This window comes from Oncorhynchus keta, chromosome 11, assembly GCF_023373465.1.
Source record: "Oncorhynchus keta strain PuntledgeMale-10-30-2019 chromosome 11, Oket_V2, whole genome shotgun sequence".
Classification (NCBI taxonomy): domain Eukaryota; kingdom Metazoa; phylum Chordata; class Actinopteri; order Salmoniformes; family Salmonidae; genus Oncorhynchus; species Oncorhynchus keta.
The window spans coordinates 17,836,983-17,859,098 of record NC_068431.1 but is presented as its reverse complement, the minus strand read 5'-3'; the positions used below and the strand labels follow the sequence as shown (position 1 = coordinate 17,859,098).

General features: G+C 44.2%; 1 protein-coding gene across 2 annotated transcripts in view; it reads left to right on the top strand.

Moving 5' to 3' along the window:
• The window catches only part of LOC118389849 (dapper homolog 1-like), a 41,383-nt gene extending 19,832 nt beyond the window's left edge, over window positions 1-21,551 (top strand). For both annotated transcript variants that reach the window (XM_035779758.2, XM_035779759.2), the window contains 2 exons: window positions 11,122-11,251; window positions 19,308-21,551. In XM_035779758.2, coding sequence (XP_035635651.1) covers window positions 11,122-11,251; window positions 19,308-20,782 — 1,605 coding nt within the window. In that variant the 3' untranslated portion in view covers window positions 20,783-21,551. The remainder of the gene's footprint in view (window positions 1-11,121; window positions 11,252-19,307) is intronic.
• Window positions 21,552-22,116: the final 565 nt, after the last annotated feature.

Genomic DNA, 22,116 nt, shown 5'->3' with positions numbered 1-22,116 from the left:
AAAAAAGTATGAGAACTGTAAAAATATCTGAACCCCAAAATATCTGAACCCAACCCTGATCTGTACTTCTCCACAACTTTGTCCCTGACCTGTTTGGAGAGCTCCTTGGTCTTCATGGTGCCACTTGCTGGTGGTGCCCCTTGCTTAGTGGTGTTGCAGACTCTTGGGCCTTTCAGAACAGGTGTGTGTATACAGTGGGGCAAAAAAGTATTTAGTCAGCCACCAATTGTGCAAGTTCACCCACTTAAAAAGATGAGAGGCCTGTAATTTTCATCATAGGTACACTTCAACTATGACAGACAAAATGAAAAAAAAAATACAGAAAATCATATTGTAGAATTTTTTTATAAATTTATTTGCAAATTATGGACTATTTGTGTATGTCCATTACATGAAATCCAAATAAAAAAGCTATTTAAATTACAGGTTGTAATGAAAATCCTTTCAGTCTGGAAAAACCCCAGCACTTAATGGCATACCGGTAGAGGTATATCAAGATTTTTTTGATATTCTCAAAGCTCCATTGTTAGCTTGTTTGATCTACTTCTATAGAAATGGTAGTCTGTTAGGCACTCAGCAGGAAGGTCTGATTTCACTATTATTAAAACAAGACCCAGATGGCAAATATAAAGATCCAGTCCATCTTAAAAACTCTTACACTTCAACGTTGTGATGCAAAAATACTAGTGAAATGCATAGATCTCAGAATTGAAAAGGGTTTACCAGGTATTGTTCGTCCTGAGCAGATTTTTTAAAAGTTTTTTACATGGACGATACATTGGAGATAATATATGTAGAAATAATAGAACATCATGAAACATCTAAGAAGCCAGGCCCGGTATTTATAATGGATTTTGAAAAAGGCTTTTGATAAAGTAAGACTGGATTTTATTTATAATTTGGTGATTCTCTTATAAAATTGGTAAAATTAATGTATAGCAACCCCAGGTGTAAAATAGTAAATGGTGGCCACTTCTCAAAGATTTTTGAATTGTCAAGAGGAGTAAAACAAGGGTGTCCGCTGTCACCATATCTATTCATTATGGCCATTGAAATGCTAGCTATTAAAATCAGATCAAATAACAACATTAGAGAATTAGAAATCCAAAGCTTAAAAACAAAGGTGTCTATGTATGCCGATGACTCAAGTTGTATATTAAGTCCACAAGCTAGATCTCTGCAATGTCTCATTGAAGATCTAGATATCTTTTTTGGAATCTCTGGACTTAAACCTAATTAAGGATAAGTGTACAATATTATATATTGGATCTTTAAAAAAAATACAACTTTTACATTACCCAGCAGTTTACCTACAAAATGGGCTGACGGTGAAGTAGAAATACTTGGTATTCATGTGACAAAATATATAAATGAGCTCTCCACAATGAATTTCAGAAAACTTGTAAAAATAGACAAGATCCGGCAACCATGGAGAGGTAAATACCTGTCTATTTATTGAAACATTGCCCTGATTAACTCCTTAGTAATTTTTCAATTTACTCACTTACTTATGGCGCTGCCTACTCCTGACGATTTGTTTTTTGAGCAAAAAATATTTAGCTTTATCTGGGACGCTAAACCAGACAAGATAAAGCATGCCTATCTGTATCATGAATATGAATTGGATGGGTTGAGATTATTAAATATAAAAGCACTAAACCTCTCTAAAAGCCTAACTTATTCAAATGTTTTACTTGAACCCTAAATGGTTCTCAAGTAGATTACTAAGAAAAGCTCATCCATTGTTTAAATATGGCCTTTTGCCTTTGTGCAGATTGCCTTTTTTCCAAGTAACTCTCTTTTTCAAACAAGCATTGCAGAGCTGACTACAATTTCAATTTCATCCCCCTGAAAAGATAGAACAAATATTACAATAAATATTATGGCTGAATTCAAATATGCTGGTTGATAAAATACCTGTATTTATGGGAAATAAGGGTATTCTGTTTTAAATTATATTATAAATTGGAATGGTAGCATTATGTCTGTCATGGAGTACAGACATAATCAGAATTGTACGGGAAGGTCTGCTCAAATGGAGGAGGCAGGGTAGCTGAGGGAAGCTGAATTGTATGGGAAACTGAGAGTTGGGATGTGGAATTGGAGACAAGTGGGAGTGGAGTTGCTGGGCAGGGGATAGAACAACGGTCAAAGATAAAAGTTTAAATTAAACATAACAAAAAGTAAGTTTGAATGACACTGAGGGGCAGTGTTGTTACAGCTAATGCCTGTTTGCCTGAGGCTGATGCCATGCAGGTGTTTGTACACATGCATATACACACACTCTCATTTGAATGCACACATGTGAATATACATGGACACACACATGTAAATAGTGCCATACATGCACTCAAACATATTCAGTTGGCCTTGCTGTTATTATTTTTGTTGTTCTTGACATCTTTTGTTTTTTGCATAGTTTTCTGTTTTTCTTTGTCTTTCTCTTTTTTCTCTTTTGTTCATTTTGTTGATTCTTGGGGGTGGGGAAAGGAGTTATTGTATTTTTCTCGGTGGGGGCATCTCTTGGGGAACTGTGGGGGGCCTTTGAGGGCTGTGGCCTAGCGATTGGGAGCTTGGGCCGATGGCTGATGGATCACTGGTTCGGGTCCCCGTTATTGACCTTGTGGGAGATCTGTCGACTTGGCCTACAGCGGGGCATTGACCCTGGTTGCTTCTGTGTGTCGCTCTGGATGGGAGTCTGTTAGATGACTAATGTGATGTAGTTGTTGAGTGGCTTCACTGCAAGTATATTGTATGTTTTAAATATTTAAAAAATAAATGTGTTTATTGTCCATTTTTAACCGCACACTTGTTGTTTGTGTACATGGATTTTATAATGTCATGTTTTTCCCCCAACACCACTTTCCATCAATTTGTATAGCAGACCCTCATGCCGAATTGAGTCAAAAGCTTTTTTGAAATCAACTAAGCATGAGAATACTTTTCCTTTGTTTTGGTTTGTTTGTTTGTTAATTAGGGTGTGCAGGGTGAATATGTGATATGGTCTGTCGTACGGTCATTTGGTCAAAAGCCAATTTGACATTTGCTCAGTACATTGTTTTCGCTGAGGAAATGTACGAGTATACGGATAATGATAATGCAGAGGATTTTCTCAAGGTTGCTGTTGACGCATATCCCCGGGTAGTTAATGGGGTCAAATTTATCTCCACTTTTGTGGATTGGGCTGATCAGTCCTTGGTTCCAAATATTGGGGAAGTTGCCAGAGCTGAGGGTGATGTTAACAAGTTTAAGTATAGTCAATTGGAATTTGTGGTCTGTGTATTTTCTCATTTATTTTAGGATACCATCAACCCCACTGGCCTTTTTGGGTTGGAGGGTTTGTATTTTGTCCTGTAGTTCATTCAATGTAACTGGATAATCTCTCGCCATTTCTCATTCTCTCTTCCCATTTTTTTCTCTCCCTCTCTCTCGCTCCTGGAGAAGGCACCTCACTTTGTTGCCATGGTGAAAGTAGGGGGGGTTACATAATTGGGTTTGCTAACAAGTTTAAGGCTGTGTCTCAAATTACACCCTATTCCCTTTATAGTACACTACTTTTGATGGGCCCTGGTCAAAAGTAGTGCACTATGTAGGGAATACACTGGGATGCAAAGTTAGAGTTGATTTTGTTTTGGGAGCTTCCAGCGGGCCCTCTTGGAGCCCCCCACGTCAGCAAACACAAATACACCACAGTGAGTTGACCTATCAGAGAGAGGGCCCCACACAAAGACCTCCCGCTTACTCACACACACTACACAACTCCACTGCACCACAGTACACTACACAGTGTGGGGGCTACTGTTTGGACTGGGGGGTTTTGTGCCCTCCAATGGGGGGGTGCAAGCGTGTGCGCGTGCGTGCGTGCGTGTGTGTGTGTGTGTGTGTGTGTGTGTGAGAGCATGGGTGTGTGCACACTACTGCACAACTCACGATACAATAAAGTCTATACAGTTAAGCACAATGTGACTTCATTCAGATGCACCACTCTGGAAACTCTGTGTGCCTCCCAAATGGGGGGATGGGGTGGTGTGTGTGCGTGCGTGGGGGGCTACTGTTTGGACTCGGGGGTTTTGTGCCCTCCAATGGGGGGGTGCGAGCGTGTGTGTGTGTGCGCGCGCGTGTGTGAGCATGGGTGTGTGCACACTACTGCACAACTCACAATACAATAAAGTCTATACAGTTCAGCACAATGTGACTTCATTCAGATGCATCACTCTGGAAACTCTGTGTGCCTCCCAAATGGTACCCTGTTCCCAAAATAGTACACGCCTTCTGACCAGGGCACATAGGGCTCTTGTCAAAAGTGGTCCACTACATAGGGAATAGGGTGGCATTTGGGACAGTCTCTAAATGGCAGGCTTGATTTCACGGAGTAATTTCAGAAAGTGGTGCAATTCACATGGAATACATGAGGTAATGCACCAAACTGATGGTGTTCAGTATACCATTGATAATCCATTCAAATCGTATTCGTCACATGCTTCGTAATCGGAAACAACAGATGTGGACTAGCAGTAAAGACCCTCCTCAACAATGCAGAGAGAAAGAAAATCAAGAAATAATAGAAAAGTAAAACGCGTAATAATAAAAGTAATAATAAATACACAATGAGTAATGGATAACTTGGCTAGATACAAGCTGTTCAGCATCCTGTTGGTTCCAGACTTGGCGCATAGGTACAGCTTGCCGTGCGGTAGCAGAGAGAACAGTCTATGACTTGGGTGGCTGTCTTTGACAATTTTTAGGGTCTTCTGCTGCACTTCCCTCTGTAGCGCCTTCCAGTCAAATGCGAGGCAGTTGCCATACCAAGCGGTGATGCAGCCAGTCAAGATGCTCTCAATGGTGCAGCTGTATAACTTTTTGAGGTTCTGAGGGTCCATGCCAAATCTTTTCAGCGCCCTGAGGTGCCTTCTTCACCTCTGTGTTGGTGTATTTGGACCATGATAGTTTATTAGGGATGTGGACACCGAGGAACATGAAACTCTCCACTATAGACCCGTCAATGTGAATGAGGGCGTGCTCGGCCCTCCGTTTCCTGTGGTCTACATCAGCTCCTTTGTCTTGCTCACATTGAGAGAGAGGTTGTTGTCCTGGCACCTCACTGCCAGGTCTCTGACCTCCCTATAGGCTGTCTCATCGTCGTTGGTGATTAGTCCTTAGTCCTACCACTGTTGTCGTCAGCAAACCTAATTATGGTGTTGGAGTCATGCTCGGCCACGCAGTCGTGGGTGAACAGGGAGTACAGGAGGGGACTAAACACGCACCCCATTGGGGCCCCTGTGTTGAGGGTCAGCATAGTGGATGTGTTGTGTCCCTGGTGTCAGAGTTATTTTCCAAGCCCAGCTGTGTAAACACCTTTTTAATTATCACAATTCAAATGTTATCTTCACTATACTGAATTTCAGAGGGAGCAGTATGTCATTTGCACATAATTACATTTTACTTTTGGAGGCAGTACGTAGTGCGAAATCTCATTGTAGTATAATGTGTATCATATTGAAGGGGTATCAATGACTCTCAATATATATATATATATATGGTATTGGAATAGGTAAGCATATAGCTGTCAAAATCCAATTTTAAAATACATATTGAATAAATCCATATCATATTTGCTATATGCTTACATAATAGAATGTACCTTTTATCAACTGAACCACGGTGAGAACATTGTTGGTGTTCGCTTCCAATGACATCGTATCTTATGTCCTTTCACTCAATGTCAGTAATGTATTATGGGGTCAACTAGTTTTCTCTTCGTAGTCAGGAAATGACTCCATGGCAGTGGTCGCCAACCATGGCCCTGAAGAGTACAGGCTTTTTGTTCTAATCCAGCACTATGATGATACCCTACTAAGCTAATGTACATCTCATCAACATCATGGTTAGCTGAATCAGGTATGGTTGTGCTAGCCTGGGTGACAGTCTGTTTCTGCTTTCTTGCCAACAACCTATGGAATTGTCATGCCCACTTGAAACAGACTGGTAACCAGGCTACAGGTCAGCTCTCATATGACATGTAATGAGCATTTTCACCCTCACTCACTTTTTTTTCGGGACTTAAAAACGGTGACCCCGGACATGCCGAATTTGCGACATTCTGGAAAGGACCCCAAAAATAATTTTTAGAGCAACCTTGCTGCTTTCTTTGTCTAGCACATTCAATGAGAGAGAGAGATTCCTCTTGTCCAGATGAGATAAGGCAATGCGATGGGAATTGCGTCATCCGTGGATCTGTTGGGGCAGTATGCAAATTGTAGTGGGTCTAGTAAGGTGTAGCTTATATGATCCTTAACTAGCCTCTCAAAGAACATGATGACAGAAGTGAGTGTTACGGGGACATAGTCATTTAGTTCAGTTACGTTCGCTTTCTTGGGTGCAGGAACAATGGTGAACATCTTGAAGCAAGTGGGGGCAACAGACTGGGATAGGGAGAATATGTTTATGAATATGTTCATAAACTTCAGCCAGTTGGTCTGCACATGCTCTGAGGACCCGGCAAGGGATGCCATCTGTGCCTGCAGCCTTGCGAGGGTTAACACGCCTAAAGGCATAGCTGGACTATTTGTACTCGTCCATGTTCCCAGTCACCTTGCCGTGGTTAAATGCAGTGGTTTTGCGCTTTCAGTTTTGCTCAATGCTGTCATCTATCCACGTTTTGGTTTGGGTAAGTTCTAATCATCACAGTAGGAACAACATCCTCTAGGCCCTTCCTGATGAACTGAGTCAATGTTATTCTCAGAGGCAACCCGGAACATATCCCAGTCCACGTAATCAAAACTTGAAGCATAGATTCTGATTGGTCAGACCAACATTGAACAGTCCTTACCACATGAACTTCCTGTTTAAGTTTATGCCTATAGGAAGGGAGGAGCAGAATGGGGAAAGGGACAGGGAAAAGGGGATACCTAGTCAGTTGTACAACTGAATGCATTCAACAGAAATGTGTCTTCCACATTTAACCCAACACCTCTGAATCAGAGAGGTGCGGGGGCTGCCTTCATTGATGTCCACGTCATCGGAGCCCAGGGTACAGGTGTTGTTGGGGGTTAACTTCTTTGCTCAAGGGCAGAATGGCAGATTTCGAACCAACTTTCTTAACCGCTAAGCTACCTGAGCCTTGATCTGATTTGCAGAAGGGAGTGCGGGGGAGGGTTTTGTAGCCGTGCTGGAAGGAGGAATAGCAATGGTCCAGAGTTCTCGATGAGTGAGTAGTGCAGCCGATGTGTTAACTTTGGGAGAGTTTTCCTCAGAATTGCTTTATTAAAGTCCTCAGCTACAATAAATGCAGCCTCAGGATATGCGGTTTCCAGTTTGCACAAAGTCCGCTGTAGTTCTTTGAGAGCTGTCGCGGTGTCGGCTTTAGGGGCGAATAATCACTGCAGTGTCATGGGAAGTAACTTCAGAGCAGCTCGTAAATGAGTCAAGAGTTTAAGTCATATTTAATTACTTTTTAAAGATGGCTTGAATCATTTAGAGAGAAAATAATCACTTAGGGAGATGAAATGTAGGGGAGGGAGGGACATGGAGTAATGCTTTACTGCAGTTAAGGGTGTAACTCGAGGCAATTTCTGTTTAAAACGTTTTAGTGGTTCACATGATTTGGAGTTATACTGTGTGCTTAAAAATCCTGTATGACATACAAAACACATGGGATACACTTAAGATGAACTGAGTTACATCCAAACTTTACTTCAACAACATTGGAAATTAGTTAAGGTTTTGTGCTCTCGGTCGGGCTGCCCTCTTGTATCCGCTTGTTCTTTGTAAACTGAACTCTTGTATCATGTCTTTACTAACAGTGATGCCAACATGACACGTGGCCTTGAACCCTACCAGACTAGCATAATCAAATGAATGAAGAAGTCATCCACTTATTGTGCCATTATGTAACAAGCTTTAGACATGCACAGGGTGAGCATGGCTTGGGCTTATTCTATAGCTTGTGTGTGTCTACGTGTGTGCAAATGAACTGGGCTAATGTCATGCATGCGCTGGATGAAAGGACCTGTGTGTGGGTTTAGGAGTCACTCAAGTGAGACAACACCGGCTCAATGGGCACGTTTCCTCTGCACACACACACACACACACACACACACACACACACACACACACACACACACACACACACACACACACACACACACACACACACACACACACACACACACACACACACACACACACACCTCACAGCGACTGTGTGTATAATCCCTGAGATCAAATCGCTGTTAACCCTATAGAGGCCAAAACTATAAAGGCTCTGGCCCTATATCTTCTGTATTATGTGATTACCACTCCAAGTACACCAATCAACTCCACTTCCATTCAAGAGGCATGGAGAAATCACTGTGGGGAAGGGTCACCAAACTTTAGTCCCCCAATCCTGGCAGGCTTTTGTTCCAGACCAGCACTACCTGTCGTACTACTACCCCGATAACCCTCAAATTAGTGAATGTATTCATCCCCCTCTCTAACATCTTTACCCTCCCTCTTCTCTCCCCTCCTCCTCATTCCCCTCCTCCTCCCACTCTTCCCTAATTCCCCTCCTCCTCTCCCCTCTGCAGTTAAAGTTCCTGAGAGCACAAAGACTGACTCAGTCTTACTAGAGAGAGAGATGGGGGTGAGACTGACAGCCCAGGGTGGTATGTTTACATCCCCTGTTCCCCCCCCCTCTTCCCTGAGGGTGTTGGACTGACCCTGGCCTGAGTGACGGGCCTGCTCCCTGTCTGACAGGTCGCTCAACTATGGACCCCTGGAAGGGGGAGAGGGAGGGGGAAGGGAGAGGCCACTAGGGCTATAGAAAGAGTTTTTGTTTTTCGAGCTGGCGTTTTGTCAGGGTGATTGAGACTCACAGGCTGAACGGAAAAAGACTCATTCGTGATGACAAGATGCATGGTGTGCAGGGACTAGTGGTGATTGTGTATCCTGTTCCTCCCTCATTTTCCCCCTCTTTCATGTTGTCTTGATCTCTTTCTCTCCCTCTCTTTCTTTCAACTCAGTTTATTTTCAACGTATTGGTATGGAAAGTAAGGGCACTTACATTCAGTGGTGGTAAAAGTACCCAATTTTCATAAAAGTAAAGATACTTTAATAGAAAATGAATCAAGTAAAAGTGAAAGTCACGCATATAAAATACTACTTGAGTAAAAGTCTAAAAGTATTTGGTTTAAAATATACTTATCAAAAGTATAAGTCATTTCAAATTCCTTATATTAAGCAAACCAGGCGGCACCATTTTCCTGTTTTTTATTTATTTATGGAGAGACAGGGGCTCCAACACTCAGACATCATTTACAAATGAAGCCTGTGTGTTTAGTGACTCCACCAGATCAGAGGCAGTAGGGATGACCAGGGATGTTCTTTTTAATAAGTGTGTGAATTGGACCATTTTCCTGTCCTGCTAAGCATTCAAAATGTAACTACTACTTTTGGTTGTCAAGGAACATGTATGGAGTAAAAAGTACAATGTTTTCTTAAATAATCTTTATTTATTTCATCTTTATTTAACTAGGCATGTCCGTTAAGAACAAATTCTTATTTACAATGACGGCCTACCCCAGACAAACCCTAAACCAGACGACACTGGGTCAATTGTGCGCCACCCTATGGGACTTCCAATCACGGCCATTTGTGATACAACCTGGAATTGAACCTCGGTCTGTAGTGACGCCTCTAGCACTGAGATGCAGTGCCTTACACCGCTACACCACTCGGGAGCCCACTCGGGAATGTAGGGAAGTAAAAGTAGTCAAAAATATAAATACCCCAAAAAACTACTTAAGTAGTACTTTTTAGTGAAGTACTTTACATCACTGCTTACATTGTCAAAGCAAACATAAAACAAGGATGGCTGAGTAAGACAAAAATCTTATCCTTTTCTCTCCCTGTTATCTATCTCTTTCTCCTCTCTCTCTCTGTCTCTCTCTCTCTCTCTCCACAACTCTTCCCCTCTTTCCAGTAAGTTCACCATTATGTCATGGACAGGTCAGCATGTCTGTGTTTTTAACCCACAGCTTCCCTGCCTTTATATGGTATTTTTTTACTGGGTGAGAAGCCCTGATTTACACAGTGAAAACCATTGAGTAAGGCTATGGGTTGTTAGGGAGTTAGTTTGTTCTTAGCTGCACTGTGGAACCCCCCTTTCCATCAGATGTTTCACTTCAGTTTCACAGCAGGCTCACCCAGCGAGTCTAGTGTGTGTGTGTGTGTGTCTGCATTTGTTCGGGTGGGGGACTCAAAATATGTTTGAGTTTTTCAATCAGTTTGTGGGTTTTCGGTGTGTGGGTTTTCGGTGTGAGTTTTCATTCGAAGTGTACAATTTGTGTGCAGGTGTGCTTTGTCAGTGTCAGCTTGTGTGCCCACACACAGACGTCTCAGCGTTATTCCCAGAGTTCTCCTCTCTCCTCTGAATTACTGTAAATATGGAACTTTCTCTACCACATGACCAGCAGGCTTTTCTACCTTCTCAGCTAGTCAAACCACGCCCGACGTTATAAGCCAGCAGAGTGTGTGTGTGTAACTCTGTACACCTCTATAGCACAGGAGGCTGCTGAGGGGAGAATGTCTCATAATAATGGCTGGAATGGAGTAAATAGAATGGTATCAAATACATGGACACCATATGTATACTTTGTTCAATACCATTCTGTTTATTCCATTCCAGACATTACTATAAGCTCGTCCTCCCCAATTACGGTGCCACCGTTGTCTCTTGTTTTCCATCTCTCACTCTGTCTACCTTTTATCTCCCCCTTCTCTCTCTCACTCTTTGTCTCTCTCTCTTTCTTTTCTTTTCTCTCTCTCTCTCCTTCTGTCTGTAATATATTCGGTTCTTCACGTCAGCTGAGGGCTGTTGTTTTGACAGCTTTAACCTTCTCCAAAGCCGATGCTGTTCCTATCCTTCACTAGCCATTTGAGATTGGGCTGTGTGTGTGTGTGTGTGTGTGTGTGTGTGTGTGTGTGTGTGTGTGTGTGTGTGTGTGTGTGTGTGTGTGTGTGTGTGTGTGTGTGTGTGTGTGTGTGTGTGTGTGTGTGTGTGTGTGTGTGTGTGTGTGTGTGTGTGTGGAACATCCAAATACAGTCTCTAACCCTGATTCTATGTCTCTCATTGTGTTCCAGAGCAGTCTACAGTGTACTCCATGTGGTCTGATGGCATCTCTGGAGCAGCAGGTTGGGGAGCTGAGGATGGATACAGAGGATAATGCGGTGGAGGCCTCTACTGAGCTGATGGACATTCGGCCCAGCTCAGGTAACACTGCACAAATTGGACCCTTAAGTAGGGAGGGTTGCATAATTCCCAGGTTTTCCAGATATTCTGGTGGGAAGATTCCTGGAATCAGCTGGCAATAAGCAGTAAATATGGGAAACCTTCCTTTGGGAATTCTGGAGAAAATGTTTTGGGGGAGTTACCAGAATTTTGCAACCTTGCCATTGGTTCAATCTATCATACAGTATTTCTGCTAAACACAGCGTAGCAATATTCGGTAGTATGACTGTTCGGTGTTGGAGAAAGCAGTGTTATACTACCTGAGTCTCGGACTCAAGTCACGATTTTCATGATTTGTGACTCGACTCTGACTCAACCAGTTGTGATTTTTCTGTCATAAAGCCTTTCTCCCTTGCATAAGTCAACATGCTAGATAGCCACTGTACTAGCAGCTAGCCTTATCAGCTAACATTCTACATGACAAAATATAGTTTCAAATATTTTTAGACCTCATCCTAGGGAACCGTGACTCAACTCTGGACTCAAGTCAAGGGCTTGAGCCTGCTCTAGTTCCAGGCCTTTATGCTGTAGTTCCATCAGAGAGAGTCGTCACCGAGACCCATTTAGTTTCTCTCCTTGGCTCAGAGGCTGACATCATTATATGAGGTGGTTTGGTAGCCTGGCAGGAACAATTGCAGGCAGACGCGTCGGCGCCATTTTAGAATGGTTAACTTAAATGACCCCACAGTAGGCCCATTACTGCTCCGTACAGATGTAGGATCTTAATTTGATCACTCTTTTGTTGCAGAGAATTTTCCTGGATAGAAGGAAATGCAAACTTGTAGTGTATTTGAGTTTCGAAAAGGGTTCAAAAGTTTGCCATTTCCGCCATGAAATTTCAGACTTAATTTTCCCTAAAAAAAAATGTATCAACCCCTACAAAATGTGTATGAATTATAATCCACATAATTATTACTATTTCCTGTTGCTGCAGTATTATTTTCCTTCTGTAGCAAACTGGCTCAAATAAAGATCCTACATCTGTATAGCTATCTCACCCCTATCTCACCTCATTCTTACTGTATTGTACTGTATATTTCACGCTAGTCTTTTTGGAGAAAGACCCAAAGTCGTATGTGATATAGCAGGATTTGCCGAGGGCTGCGTAGGTCTTGTGCTTTATGAATCAGTGCAGGAAATTAAACTGATAAATGGATTCCATTTTCAGAGGAGCATTTTTGCTAGGAGTTGAAAACTACTTGGCTTGGAGAGTTGTGAGCCATCCAATGAAAATGTACTTTCGGCTCCCAGAGTTTTAAATCCATGGCTAATGTGCCATTTACCTCAAAATATACACAGATGGCTGGCTATTTGGAGATTGAGGGTGGCATGTTGAAAAAACGCTTTGAGAAACCTTCACAGGTGAAGAAAAGGAAACCTTGAGAGGCATCAAATGCCTTTAGGAATGGCTAAATGACTAACGTGCCATTCGCTTTCAATGTGAAAAACAACACAGTATATCTCCCTTAGAAAAAGACTAAATGAACTGGAAAAACACTAGACTCTCCTACATTCCAAGCTAGGCTAGTAATGATGTGCTACCAGTCCTCTCTTCATAACTGAATGTTCCTCAGCTACAGTCAAATGAAAGATGCTGTGTAAGTCTTTTAAGAGTGGATACTCTTCTGTAGTTATTTTCGGGACCCAATTGTACTTACTTGCTTACTATACTTTTATTATTTCACAGTAACATAACCTTTAAAAAATGCACAGACCTAAAATTACTCTTAGTGGCATGCAGAGAAAGACTATAACAAATGAAAAAAGAAAAAGCTCACTACTACACTAAAGAGATTACAATGGAATCTAGAGTGAGAGGCCAATATAATATAAGGGGGACCCACCCGTCTACGGCCGACAAAGTCACACAAGTGAAGGTGGATATAAGTTAACATGGCAGTCTCTTTCTATTCAAATCAGTTAGTGTTCCGGTTCATAAGAAAAGTAAGCAAGAGACTGTATGCATACCCAATGACTGTAGAAACAACCATCCACAGGAAACACAGACTGTTGCACTTGCATACCAGTACTCCCAAAGGTCATTTGGCTGAGACTTAAGTGTTATTGTGTGGCTCAGTTGGTAAGAGCATCAAATCAAATCAAATTTTATTTGACCAATGCACAAAAAACAACAGGCGTCGACCTTACAGTGAAATGCTTACTTACAGGCTCTAACCAACAGTGCAAAAAAGGTATTAGGTGAACAGTAAAAAGACAGTGAAAAATAACAGTAGCGAGGCTATATAAAGTAGCGAGGCTATAACAGCAGTGAGGCTATATACAGGCACAGGTTAGTCAGTCTGATTGAGGTAGTATGTACATGTAGATATGGTTAAAGTGACTATGCATATATGATGAACAGAGAGTAGCAGTAGCGTAAAAGAGGGGTTGGCGGGTGGTGGGTGGCGGGACACAATGCAGATAGCCTGGTTAGCCAATGTGTGGGAAAACTGGTTGGTCGGGCCAAATGAGGTAATATGTACATGAATGTATTATTAAAGTGACTATGCATATATGATAAACAGAGAGTAGCAGCAGCGTGAAAGAGGGGTTGGGGGAGGCACAGTGTTGTATTGTGCTTTTATTTTCTGGACACTACACTACAAAAAAGTGCTATTTTTTTTTAGATAGATCCATGTCCCAGGCCATCTGTTTTGTAGATCCAGCTATGCCACTATCTAAAATGAATGAAATTAGCTGATTTGCTATGCATATTCCATTCATTTGGGGTTGATCCACACAACCAATGTATACCTTTATTTAGCCAGGTACTGGATCTTCTACGATAATAACCTGGTTGGTCAAGAAATCAGGCATGGGATGTGGACATATCTTGGCATTAGACCCCTTATGAGATGTCTGCATCCCACATGGCACCCTATTTCATACATAGTGCACTAAATAGGGCATAGGGTGCCATTGTGGACACATGCAGTGTGTTGTACAAGGCAGTGGTTCCCAAACTGTGGGGCAATACACCTCTGGCCTCTGACCATTTCTCCTTCACCCAAATCCAGATAGCTGATGTTCTGAAAGAGCGGCAAAATCTGGACCCCTACAAATCAGCCGGGCTAGACAATCTGGACCCTCTCTTTCTAAATGTATCTGCCGAAATTGTTGCAACCCCTATTATTAGCCTGTTCAACCTCTCTTTCGTATTGCCTGAGAATCGCAAAGATTGGAAAGCTGCCACGGTCATCCCCCTCTTTAAAGGGGGTGACACTTTAGACCCAAACTTCTACAGACCTATATCTATCCTACCCTGTCTAAGGTCTTCAAAAGCCAAATTAACAAACAGATTACCGACCATTTCGAATCCCACTGTACCTTCTCAGTTATGCAATCTGGTTTCAGAGCTGGTCATGGGTGCACCTCATCCACGCTCAAGGTTCTAAACGATATCATAACCGCCATCGATAAGAGACATTACTGTGCAGCCGTATTCATCGACCTGGCCAAGGCTTTCGACTCTGTCAATCACCACATTCTTATTGGCAGACTCGACAGCCTTGGTTTCTCAAATGATTGCCTCGCCTGGTTCACCAACTACTTCTCAGACAGAGTTCAGTGTGCCAAATCGGGGGGGCTGTTGTCCAGATCTCTGGCAGGCTCTATGGGGGTGCGACAGGGTTCAATCCTCGGGCCGACTCTCTTCTCTGTTTACATCAATGATGTTGCTCTTGCTGCTGTTGATTCTCTGATACACCTCTACGCAGACGACACCATTCTGTATACTTCTGGCCCCTCTTTGGACACTGTGTTAACTAACCTCCAGATGAGCTTCAATGCCATACAACTTTCGTTCCGTGGCCTCCAACTGCTCTTAAATGCAAGTAAAACTAAATGCATGCTATTCAACCGATCACTGCCCGCACCTGCTCGCCTGTCCAGCATCACTACTTTGGACGGCTATCACTTAGAATACGTGGACGACTATAGGTGTCTGGTTAGACTGTAAACTCTCCTACCAGACTTACATTAACCTCTTGATTCAAGCCATCCCGGATCCACGATCGTGAATACAGCCTCAAGCTCATTACCATAACGCAACATTAACTATTCATGAAAATCGCAAATGAAATTAAATAAATATGCTAGCTCTCAAGCTTAGCCTTTTGTTAACAACACTGTCATGTCAGATTTTCAAAATATGCTTTTCAACCATAGCAAAACAAGCATTTGTGTAAGAGTATTGATAGCTAGCATAGCATTAAGCCTAGCATTCAGCAGGCAACATTTTCACAAAAACAAGAAAAGCATTCAAATAAAATAATTTACCTTTGAAGAACGTCAGATGTTTTCAATGAGGAGACTCTCAGTTAGATAGCAAATGTTCAGTTTTTCCCAAAATATTATTTGTTTAGGACAAATCGCTCCGTTTTGTTCATCACGTTTGGCTACCAAAAAAAATAAAAAATTGTCATCAAAACGCCGAACTTTTTTCCAAATTAACTCCATAATATCGACTGAAACATGGTAAACTTTGTTTAGAATCAATCCTCAAGGTGTTTTTCACATATCTCTTCGATGATATATCGTTCGTGGAAATCTGCTCTCTCCTCTGAATCACATGGAAGAATGCTTGCAGCTGGAGATTACGCACCAATTTCGACAAAGGACACCGGGCGGACACCTGGTAAATGTAGTCTCTTATGGCCAATCTTCCAATGATATGCCTACAAACACGTCACAATGCTGCAGACACCTTGGGGAAACGGCAGAAAGTGTAGGCTCGTTCAGGGCGCATTCACAGCCATATAAGGGGACAATGGAAAACAGCGCCTCAAATTTAGCTCATTTCCTTTTTGAAGTTTCATCTTGGTTTCGCCTGTAGTATCAGTTCTGTGGCACTCACAGATAATATCTTTGCAGTTTTGGAAACGTCAGAGTTTTCTTTCCAAAGCTGTCAATTATATGCATAGTCGAGCATCTTTTCGTGACAAAATATCTTGTTTAAAACGGGAACGTTTTTTCAAAAATTAAATACTGCCCCTAGTGTTCCAAGAGGTTAAGCATCTCCAATCCAAAATTAAATCTACAATCGGCTTCCTATATCACAACAAGGCATCCCTCACTCATGCTGCCAAACATACCCTCGTAAAACTGACCATCCTACCGATCATTGACTTCGGTGATGTCATCTATTAAATTGCCTCCAACACTCTACTCAACAAACTGGATGCAGTCAATCACAGTGCCGTCCGTTTTGTCACCAAAGCCCCATACACTACCCACCATTGCGACCTGTACGCTCTCGTTGGTTGTCCTTCGCTTCATACTCATCGCCAAACTCACTGGCTACAGGTTATCTACAAGTCTCTGCTAGGTAAAGCTCCGCCTTATCTCAGCTTACTGGTCACCATAGCAGCACCCACCCGTAGCACGGGCACCAGCAGGTATATCTCACTGGTCACCCCCAAAGCCAATTCCTCCTTTGGTCGTCTTTCCTTCCAGTTCTCTGCTGCCAATGACTGGAACGAACTGCAAAAATCTCTGAAGCTGGAGACTCATATCTCCCTCACTAGCTTTAAGCTCCAGCTGTCAGAGCAGCTCACAGATCACTGCACCTGTACATAGCCCATCTGTAAACAGTCCATCTATCTACCTACCTCATCCCCATACTTATCATATTTATTTATCCTGCTCCTTTGCACCCCAGTAGCTCTACTTGCACATTTGTCTTCTGCACATCTACCATTCCAGTGTTTAATTGCTATATTGTAATTACTTTGCCACTATGGCCTACTTATTGCCTTAACTCCCTTATCTTACCTCATTTGCACTCACTGTATATAGACTTTTTGTTTTCTTTTAGTTCTACTGTATTATTGACTGTATGTTTTGTTTATTCCATGTGAAACTCTGTGTTGTTGTATGTGTCGAATAGCTATGCTTTATCTTGGCCAGGTCGCAGTTGCAAATGAGAACTTGTTCTCAACTAGCCTACCTGGTTAAATAAAGGTGAAATAAAAATAAAAGGAGGGGTGTGACGGGTCGGCAGCTGGGGCGCGGGTGTCCCCTACCCCCCAAAAGAAGGAACCCAGTCCGGCTTTCAACTTACTCTTGAAAGTGGGAATAGTAGAATGCACAAGGTGAAATTTTGATATTGGGTAATACATCATCAGTTTTCCTCTTGTCCTATCAGTAATTGCATACCTTAGAGCAGGGATCATCAATAGATTCAGCCGAGGGTACATTTTTTATTGAGCAGATGGTTGGGGGGCCAGAATATAATTAGCAAATTGACCGCGAGAGTTGGAAACAGATATTATTTGACTAAAATATAATAATTTCAAACCTTGCTTACATTTGTATATGATCACATCTCTCTATTATGCCTAGGAATACTTGGGAACAGTTCCTCAATGCTGGAAGGGGGGCCAGAGTGAAAAAGTTTGGGAACCCCTGGTTAAAGAGGGGACTGCCTGTGCCCAGTGACATTGATAAATTAGGGTACTGGTGGAGGGGTGAAAGGAGAGACTGGTTGTTCATGTTTTGATGTGAAATGGCATCAGTGGACTGTCTTGTGGTGATTATGCAGGGGCCTAGATTATAGTCATGGGATTAAGACAAGGCTGCTCTGTACAGACTCAGTCGGAGAGAGAAAGATACTCACTGTAGCATGTTAGAGACACACACGCCACACACACACACTTACAGTCTCTCTCTTGCTCGCTCTCTCTCTCTCGCATACATACATACATACATACATACATACATACATACATACATACATACATACATACACACACACACACACACACACACACACACACACACACACACACACACACACACACACACACACATACACACATACATACATACATACATACATACATACATACATACATACATTCACACAGGCAGAGAGACTCTCAGACATTAACACTCACACACCCACACATACATAGACTCTCAAAGACACACACATACTGTACATAGACACTGTTAGAGTGCATCTTACACAGTCTGGCCGTGGCTGTGCTAAGCTGACGTTCCTAAAAGGAATGCGTCCCTATGGGATGCAGCAGACTAGTTTAGGGAAAACAGAAGGCGTGTCCCAAATCGCAACCTATTCCCTTTATTGTGCACTGCTTTTGACCAGAACCCTATGGGCCCTTGTCAAAAGTAGTGCCCTCAAAAGGAAATAGGGTGCCATTGTACAGTAGAGTAGATCCCTGGTGGTCAACCTCTTGTTACCTCAGCTGCTCATTCTATCTGAAGGATTCAACAGAACACTGTCTACGCCCCAAATGGCACCCTGTTCCTTATATAGTGCAGGACCCTGGTCAAAAGTAGTGCACTATGTAGGTAATAGGGTGCCATTTGGAACAGAGTCTGTGTTGTGTCTGTAACCGCCTGGTCATAATAAACAGTGTCTGCTGTTTTTGCAGCTGTGTATTGTACATACAGCTAGAGCTACGTCCGTGGTGCCTGGTGTATGTTTGCTCATTCACCTGAGTGGGTTTGTATACCTATTTCCCATAATGTGCTCCTTTTCAATGATAGTTTGTCAGCAATGCCAGACAATACTGTAAGTGCTACTGCAGGCTAGTGACTAGAGATGGCATTTCTTCAGAAGCGCCATAGCCCATTTGAGCATGGGTCTAATTTCATCTGGGATAAAGGTAAAGTCTCAGTTTTGTATAGAAAACCAAATTGGCAAAAACTATTGGTTTGAAATGAGCGTGGTTCCACAATTTTGTGTCCTGACACACTCCAACATCCTTTAGGCTGTAATAGATAGTGTGTTGGTCCCTCGAGTATACGGCATATTGCACTTTCACTTTAAATGTGTAGCCATAGCACTTTGAATTAATTATTTTGTGTAGTTTGTGTTTTCATGTTGTATGTACGTCTTTTTGTATGTCTTTTTAAGCACTTGACCAAATAAAGTTGATCCGAATGACAAAATCTCACTGTAGATGCATCATTAGCTTATGTCTGTGGGTTCTCATGTCTGTGGGTTCTCTTGTCTGTGGTGTTGTTCTCTGCTTTGTCTGATTATAACTGTGTTATTGGTTCTGTTTTCCAGGGGAATTCTTCGTGGCCAATCGGGAAGGACAGCCAGAATCCGGGTCCCGCCCCACAGTCCCCCTCTCCTTCTCGGCCCCCTACCCCTCCCTGGAAGGCATCGCCGAGGGGGCCGGCGAGGGGGAAGACAAGGCCTGGGCCTGGGACCACAGCTCAGGGCCAGGAGGAGGGCTGGATGTGGAGGGGGAGCCCACGGAGGAGGACTACCGTCAGGCCCAGCGTGTTGAGACATATATCCTGAGCCTGATCCAGCGGCGTGCCCTGTCCCCTCGGCCCTGCAAGCCCCGCACCGCCATTACCGTGGCCCGCCAGAGCAGCCTCTGCCGCAAGGACCCCCTGCCTCCACCACCCGCTGCCTCCATCCCTGAGCACCACCCCCACCACCACCAAGCCGCTGGTCCCCCTCCCTCTGAGGGTCCCCCTGCATCCTGGGCCTGCCACAGCCTGGACCAGGAGCCATACGCATGCATTGCCGACTCACCCCATCCCTACCACCACGGCTACCCGGCCCCTCCCCCGCCCCGTTCGCCTCCCTCGCCTGACGAGCAGCTGGTCAACGCCCAGTACATCCCTGCCCAACCTCTCCGGGCCCCCACCGCCAGGGCCTCCGCACACTCCCACTCCCACAGGGGGGCCCCTGGGGGACCCAAACCCAGCCGGGGCGCCTATTCTCCAGTGAGGGGTTCTCAACAGCAGCCGGCCCCACAGCAGCTGCAGCAAGCCAAATCTAAAGCCGCCCCCAAGAAGTGTCGCTTTAGCGAGGAGAGGGAAAGGGAGAGGGAGAGAGACAGAGAGAGGGAGCGGGAGCGGCCAGTAGGCTCCAAGAAGCCTGGAAGACGAGCCTGCAGGTCCCAGTCTGAGAACAGCCTCAATGGGCAACGGGGCGTCCCTGAACGCAAGTACAGCACGGTGGAGAGAGACGGGGGAGGATCAGGGTCAGGAAGCGGCCGCGGAAGCCAGTCCAAGGGGAAGAGGCCCCAGCCGGGCAGCACAGGCTACCGCCGCTGGCGCTCCACCCTTGAGCTTAGCCAGGATGAAGCTGAGCAGCCTCCACAGCCGCCCCCAGCTGACCAGGGCTCCAGGCGCACCCGCAAACCCCGGCCTCCTCCTCCACCTTATGCCTACATCAACCCACACCCGCATCATCACCCCCATCTGGAGTACCTGGACCGAGAGCTCGCAACCCTGTGTCAGCCCGAGGAGCGTTACCCCCACCCTGGGCAGGGCGAGTCCGAGTCGAGCCTGAGTGAAGACTCGCCGGCCTCCAGCTCGCTGTCAAGTGACTCAGACGAGAGCGGAGGTCTGGTGTGGCCCCAGCAGCTCCCCCCTCAGCTCTCCTCCCCCCTGACGGCCACCGCTCCAGCTGGGGCCCCCCTGCAACCCAAAGCCTTCGTCAAGATCAAGGCCTCCCACGCGCTCAAGAAGAAGATCCTGCGCTTCCGCACGGGCTCCCTCAAAGTCATGACCACCGTTTAGAGTGCCGCACAGGACCCGTGCTTAGTAGTTGTGGGTTAAGACAATTTAGTGTCTCTCTCTATATGCACCTGGTTTCCTTTGAGGAGAAGCGCCGTCTGTTTTGAAGAGCCACAAGAACAGAAGACAGCAAATTTAACTCACTGCACTGCCTAACTGTACATGCATACATAGACTCTTTTGGCTTTCAATGCATCCTGCACAGGCCTCAGATCTGCCATAAACCCTCCTGAACAAGCAAACAGAGTTGAGCCTGAGCTCTAAACTATGATCCCAGAGCTGTGAAGCTTTCGGCTATTGCTTGAACCCAGGCAGGCGGGGTCTAAGACAAAATAATATGCTATGGGGCTTGAGTTGGCCTTATTCCCCTTTCCCTCCCCCTGACAGAGAGCACTGTGAGCATGATATGTCCCGTCTTGTGACTCAGCATCAACGTGTCTGTAGTCTAGGTTGTGTTCCAGGCCACACTACTTTGCAGACATTGTATCAACCAATGGATACATGCCATTTTATTAACTGCAGAATGCAGTTGGGTATCAGACTGCTAAATCATATGTGGTTAGCTGATACGTTAAACACCTATCTAGCTGGGAAATCTGATGTTGTCATATCTGGCAGGTGTATGCAATGTAGCCTGGAACGCTGCCCTCCTCTGCACATGACCACCTGTGTGGTGTGATTTACTCACCCCTGTATTTATGAATGTATTCTGTAAATAAAATGAGCTGGGACCATAGAACCTTAAGGGGACCACAGAGGTCTTGTCTCTCGACCACCGGCTGTCAATGTGTGTTTCATTGGACTGAGAGAGAGAGAGTGAAAGTGAGTGACTGTGGGTGTGTTTGCCTCTCTAGCTCTTTAAAGCTATCAAGCTGTGATGCATTATTAGTGTTGTTCGTGTTCCATCCTGATTCGCACCCAGGTTTACCACGCAAAAGACCATGCATGGGCTGTGTCTGAAAACATTACTGGCTGTCAAATCCTTGATTTTTCTGTTTACTCAATTCCTCACCTTCCTCTCAAAGCTCTTTGGAGGAGAAGGCCCAAGGGGAGGGATCTTGGGTACTCTGTTCCAATGCACTTTGAGAGGGAGGAGAGGACTGGTGGAAACAAGGACGGAGGATGCAAGGATTTGTCAGCTAGAAATGTTTTCAGACACGACCATGGATGGGCTCTTTCTAAAATACGCTTTCTTCAATTCCTTGCTTACTCTTTCCTCGCCTACTTCTCAAATTGTATTAGAGGAAAAGATCTGAGGTGAGGAAACTTAGACCTTCTCTTCCAATGCATTTTGAGAGTGGATGCTAGGGGAGAAAAGGGACCCAAGCTGGACGTCC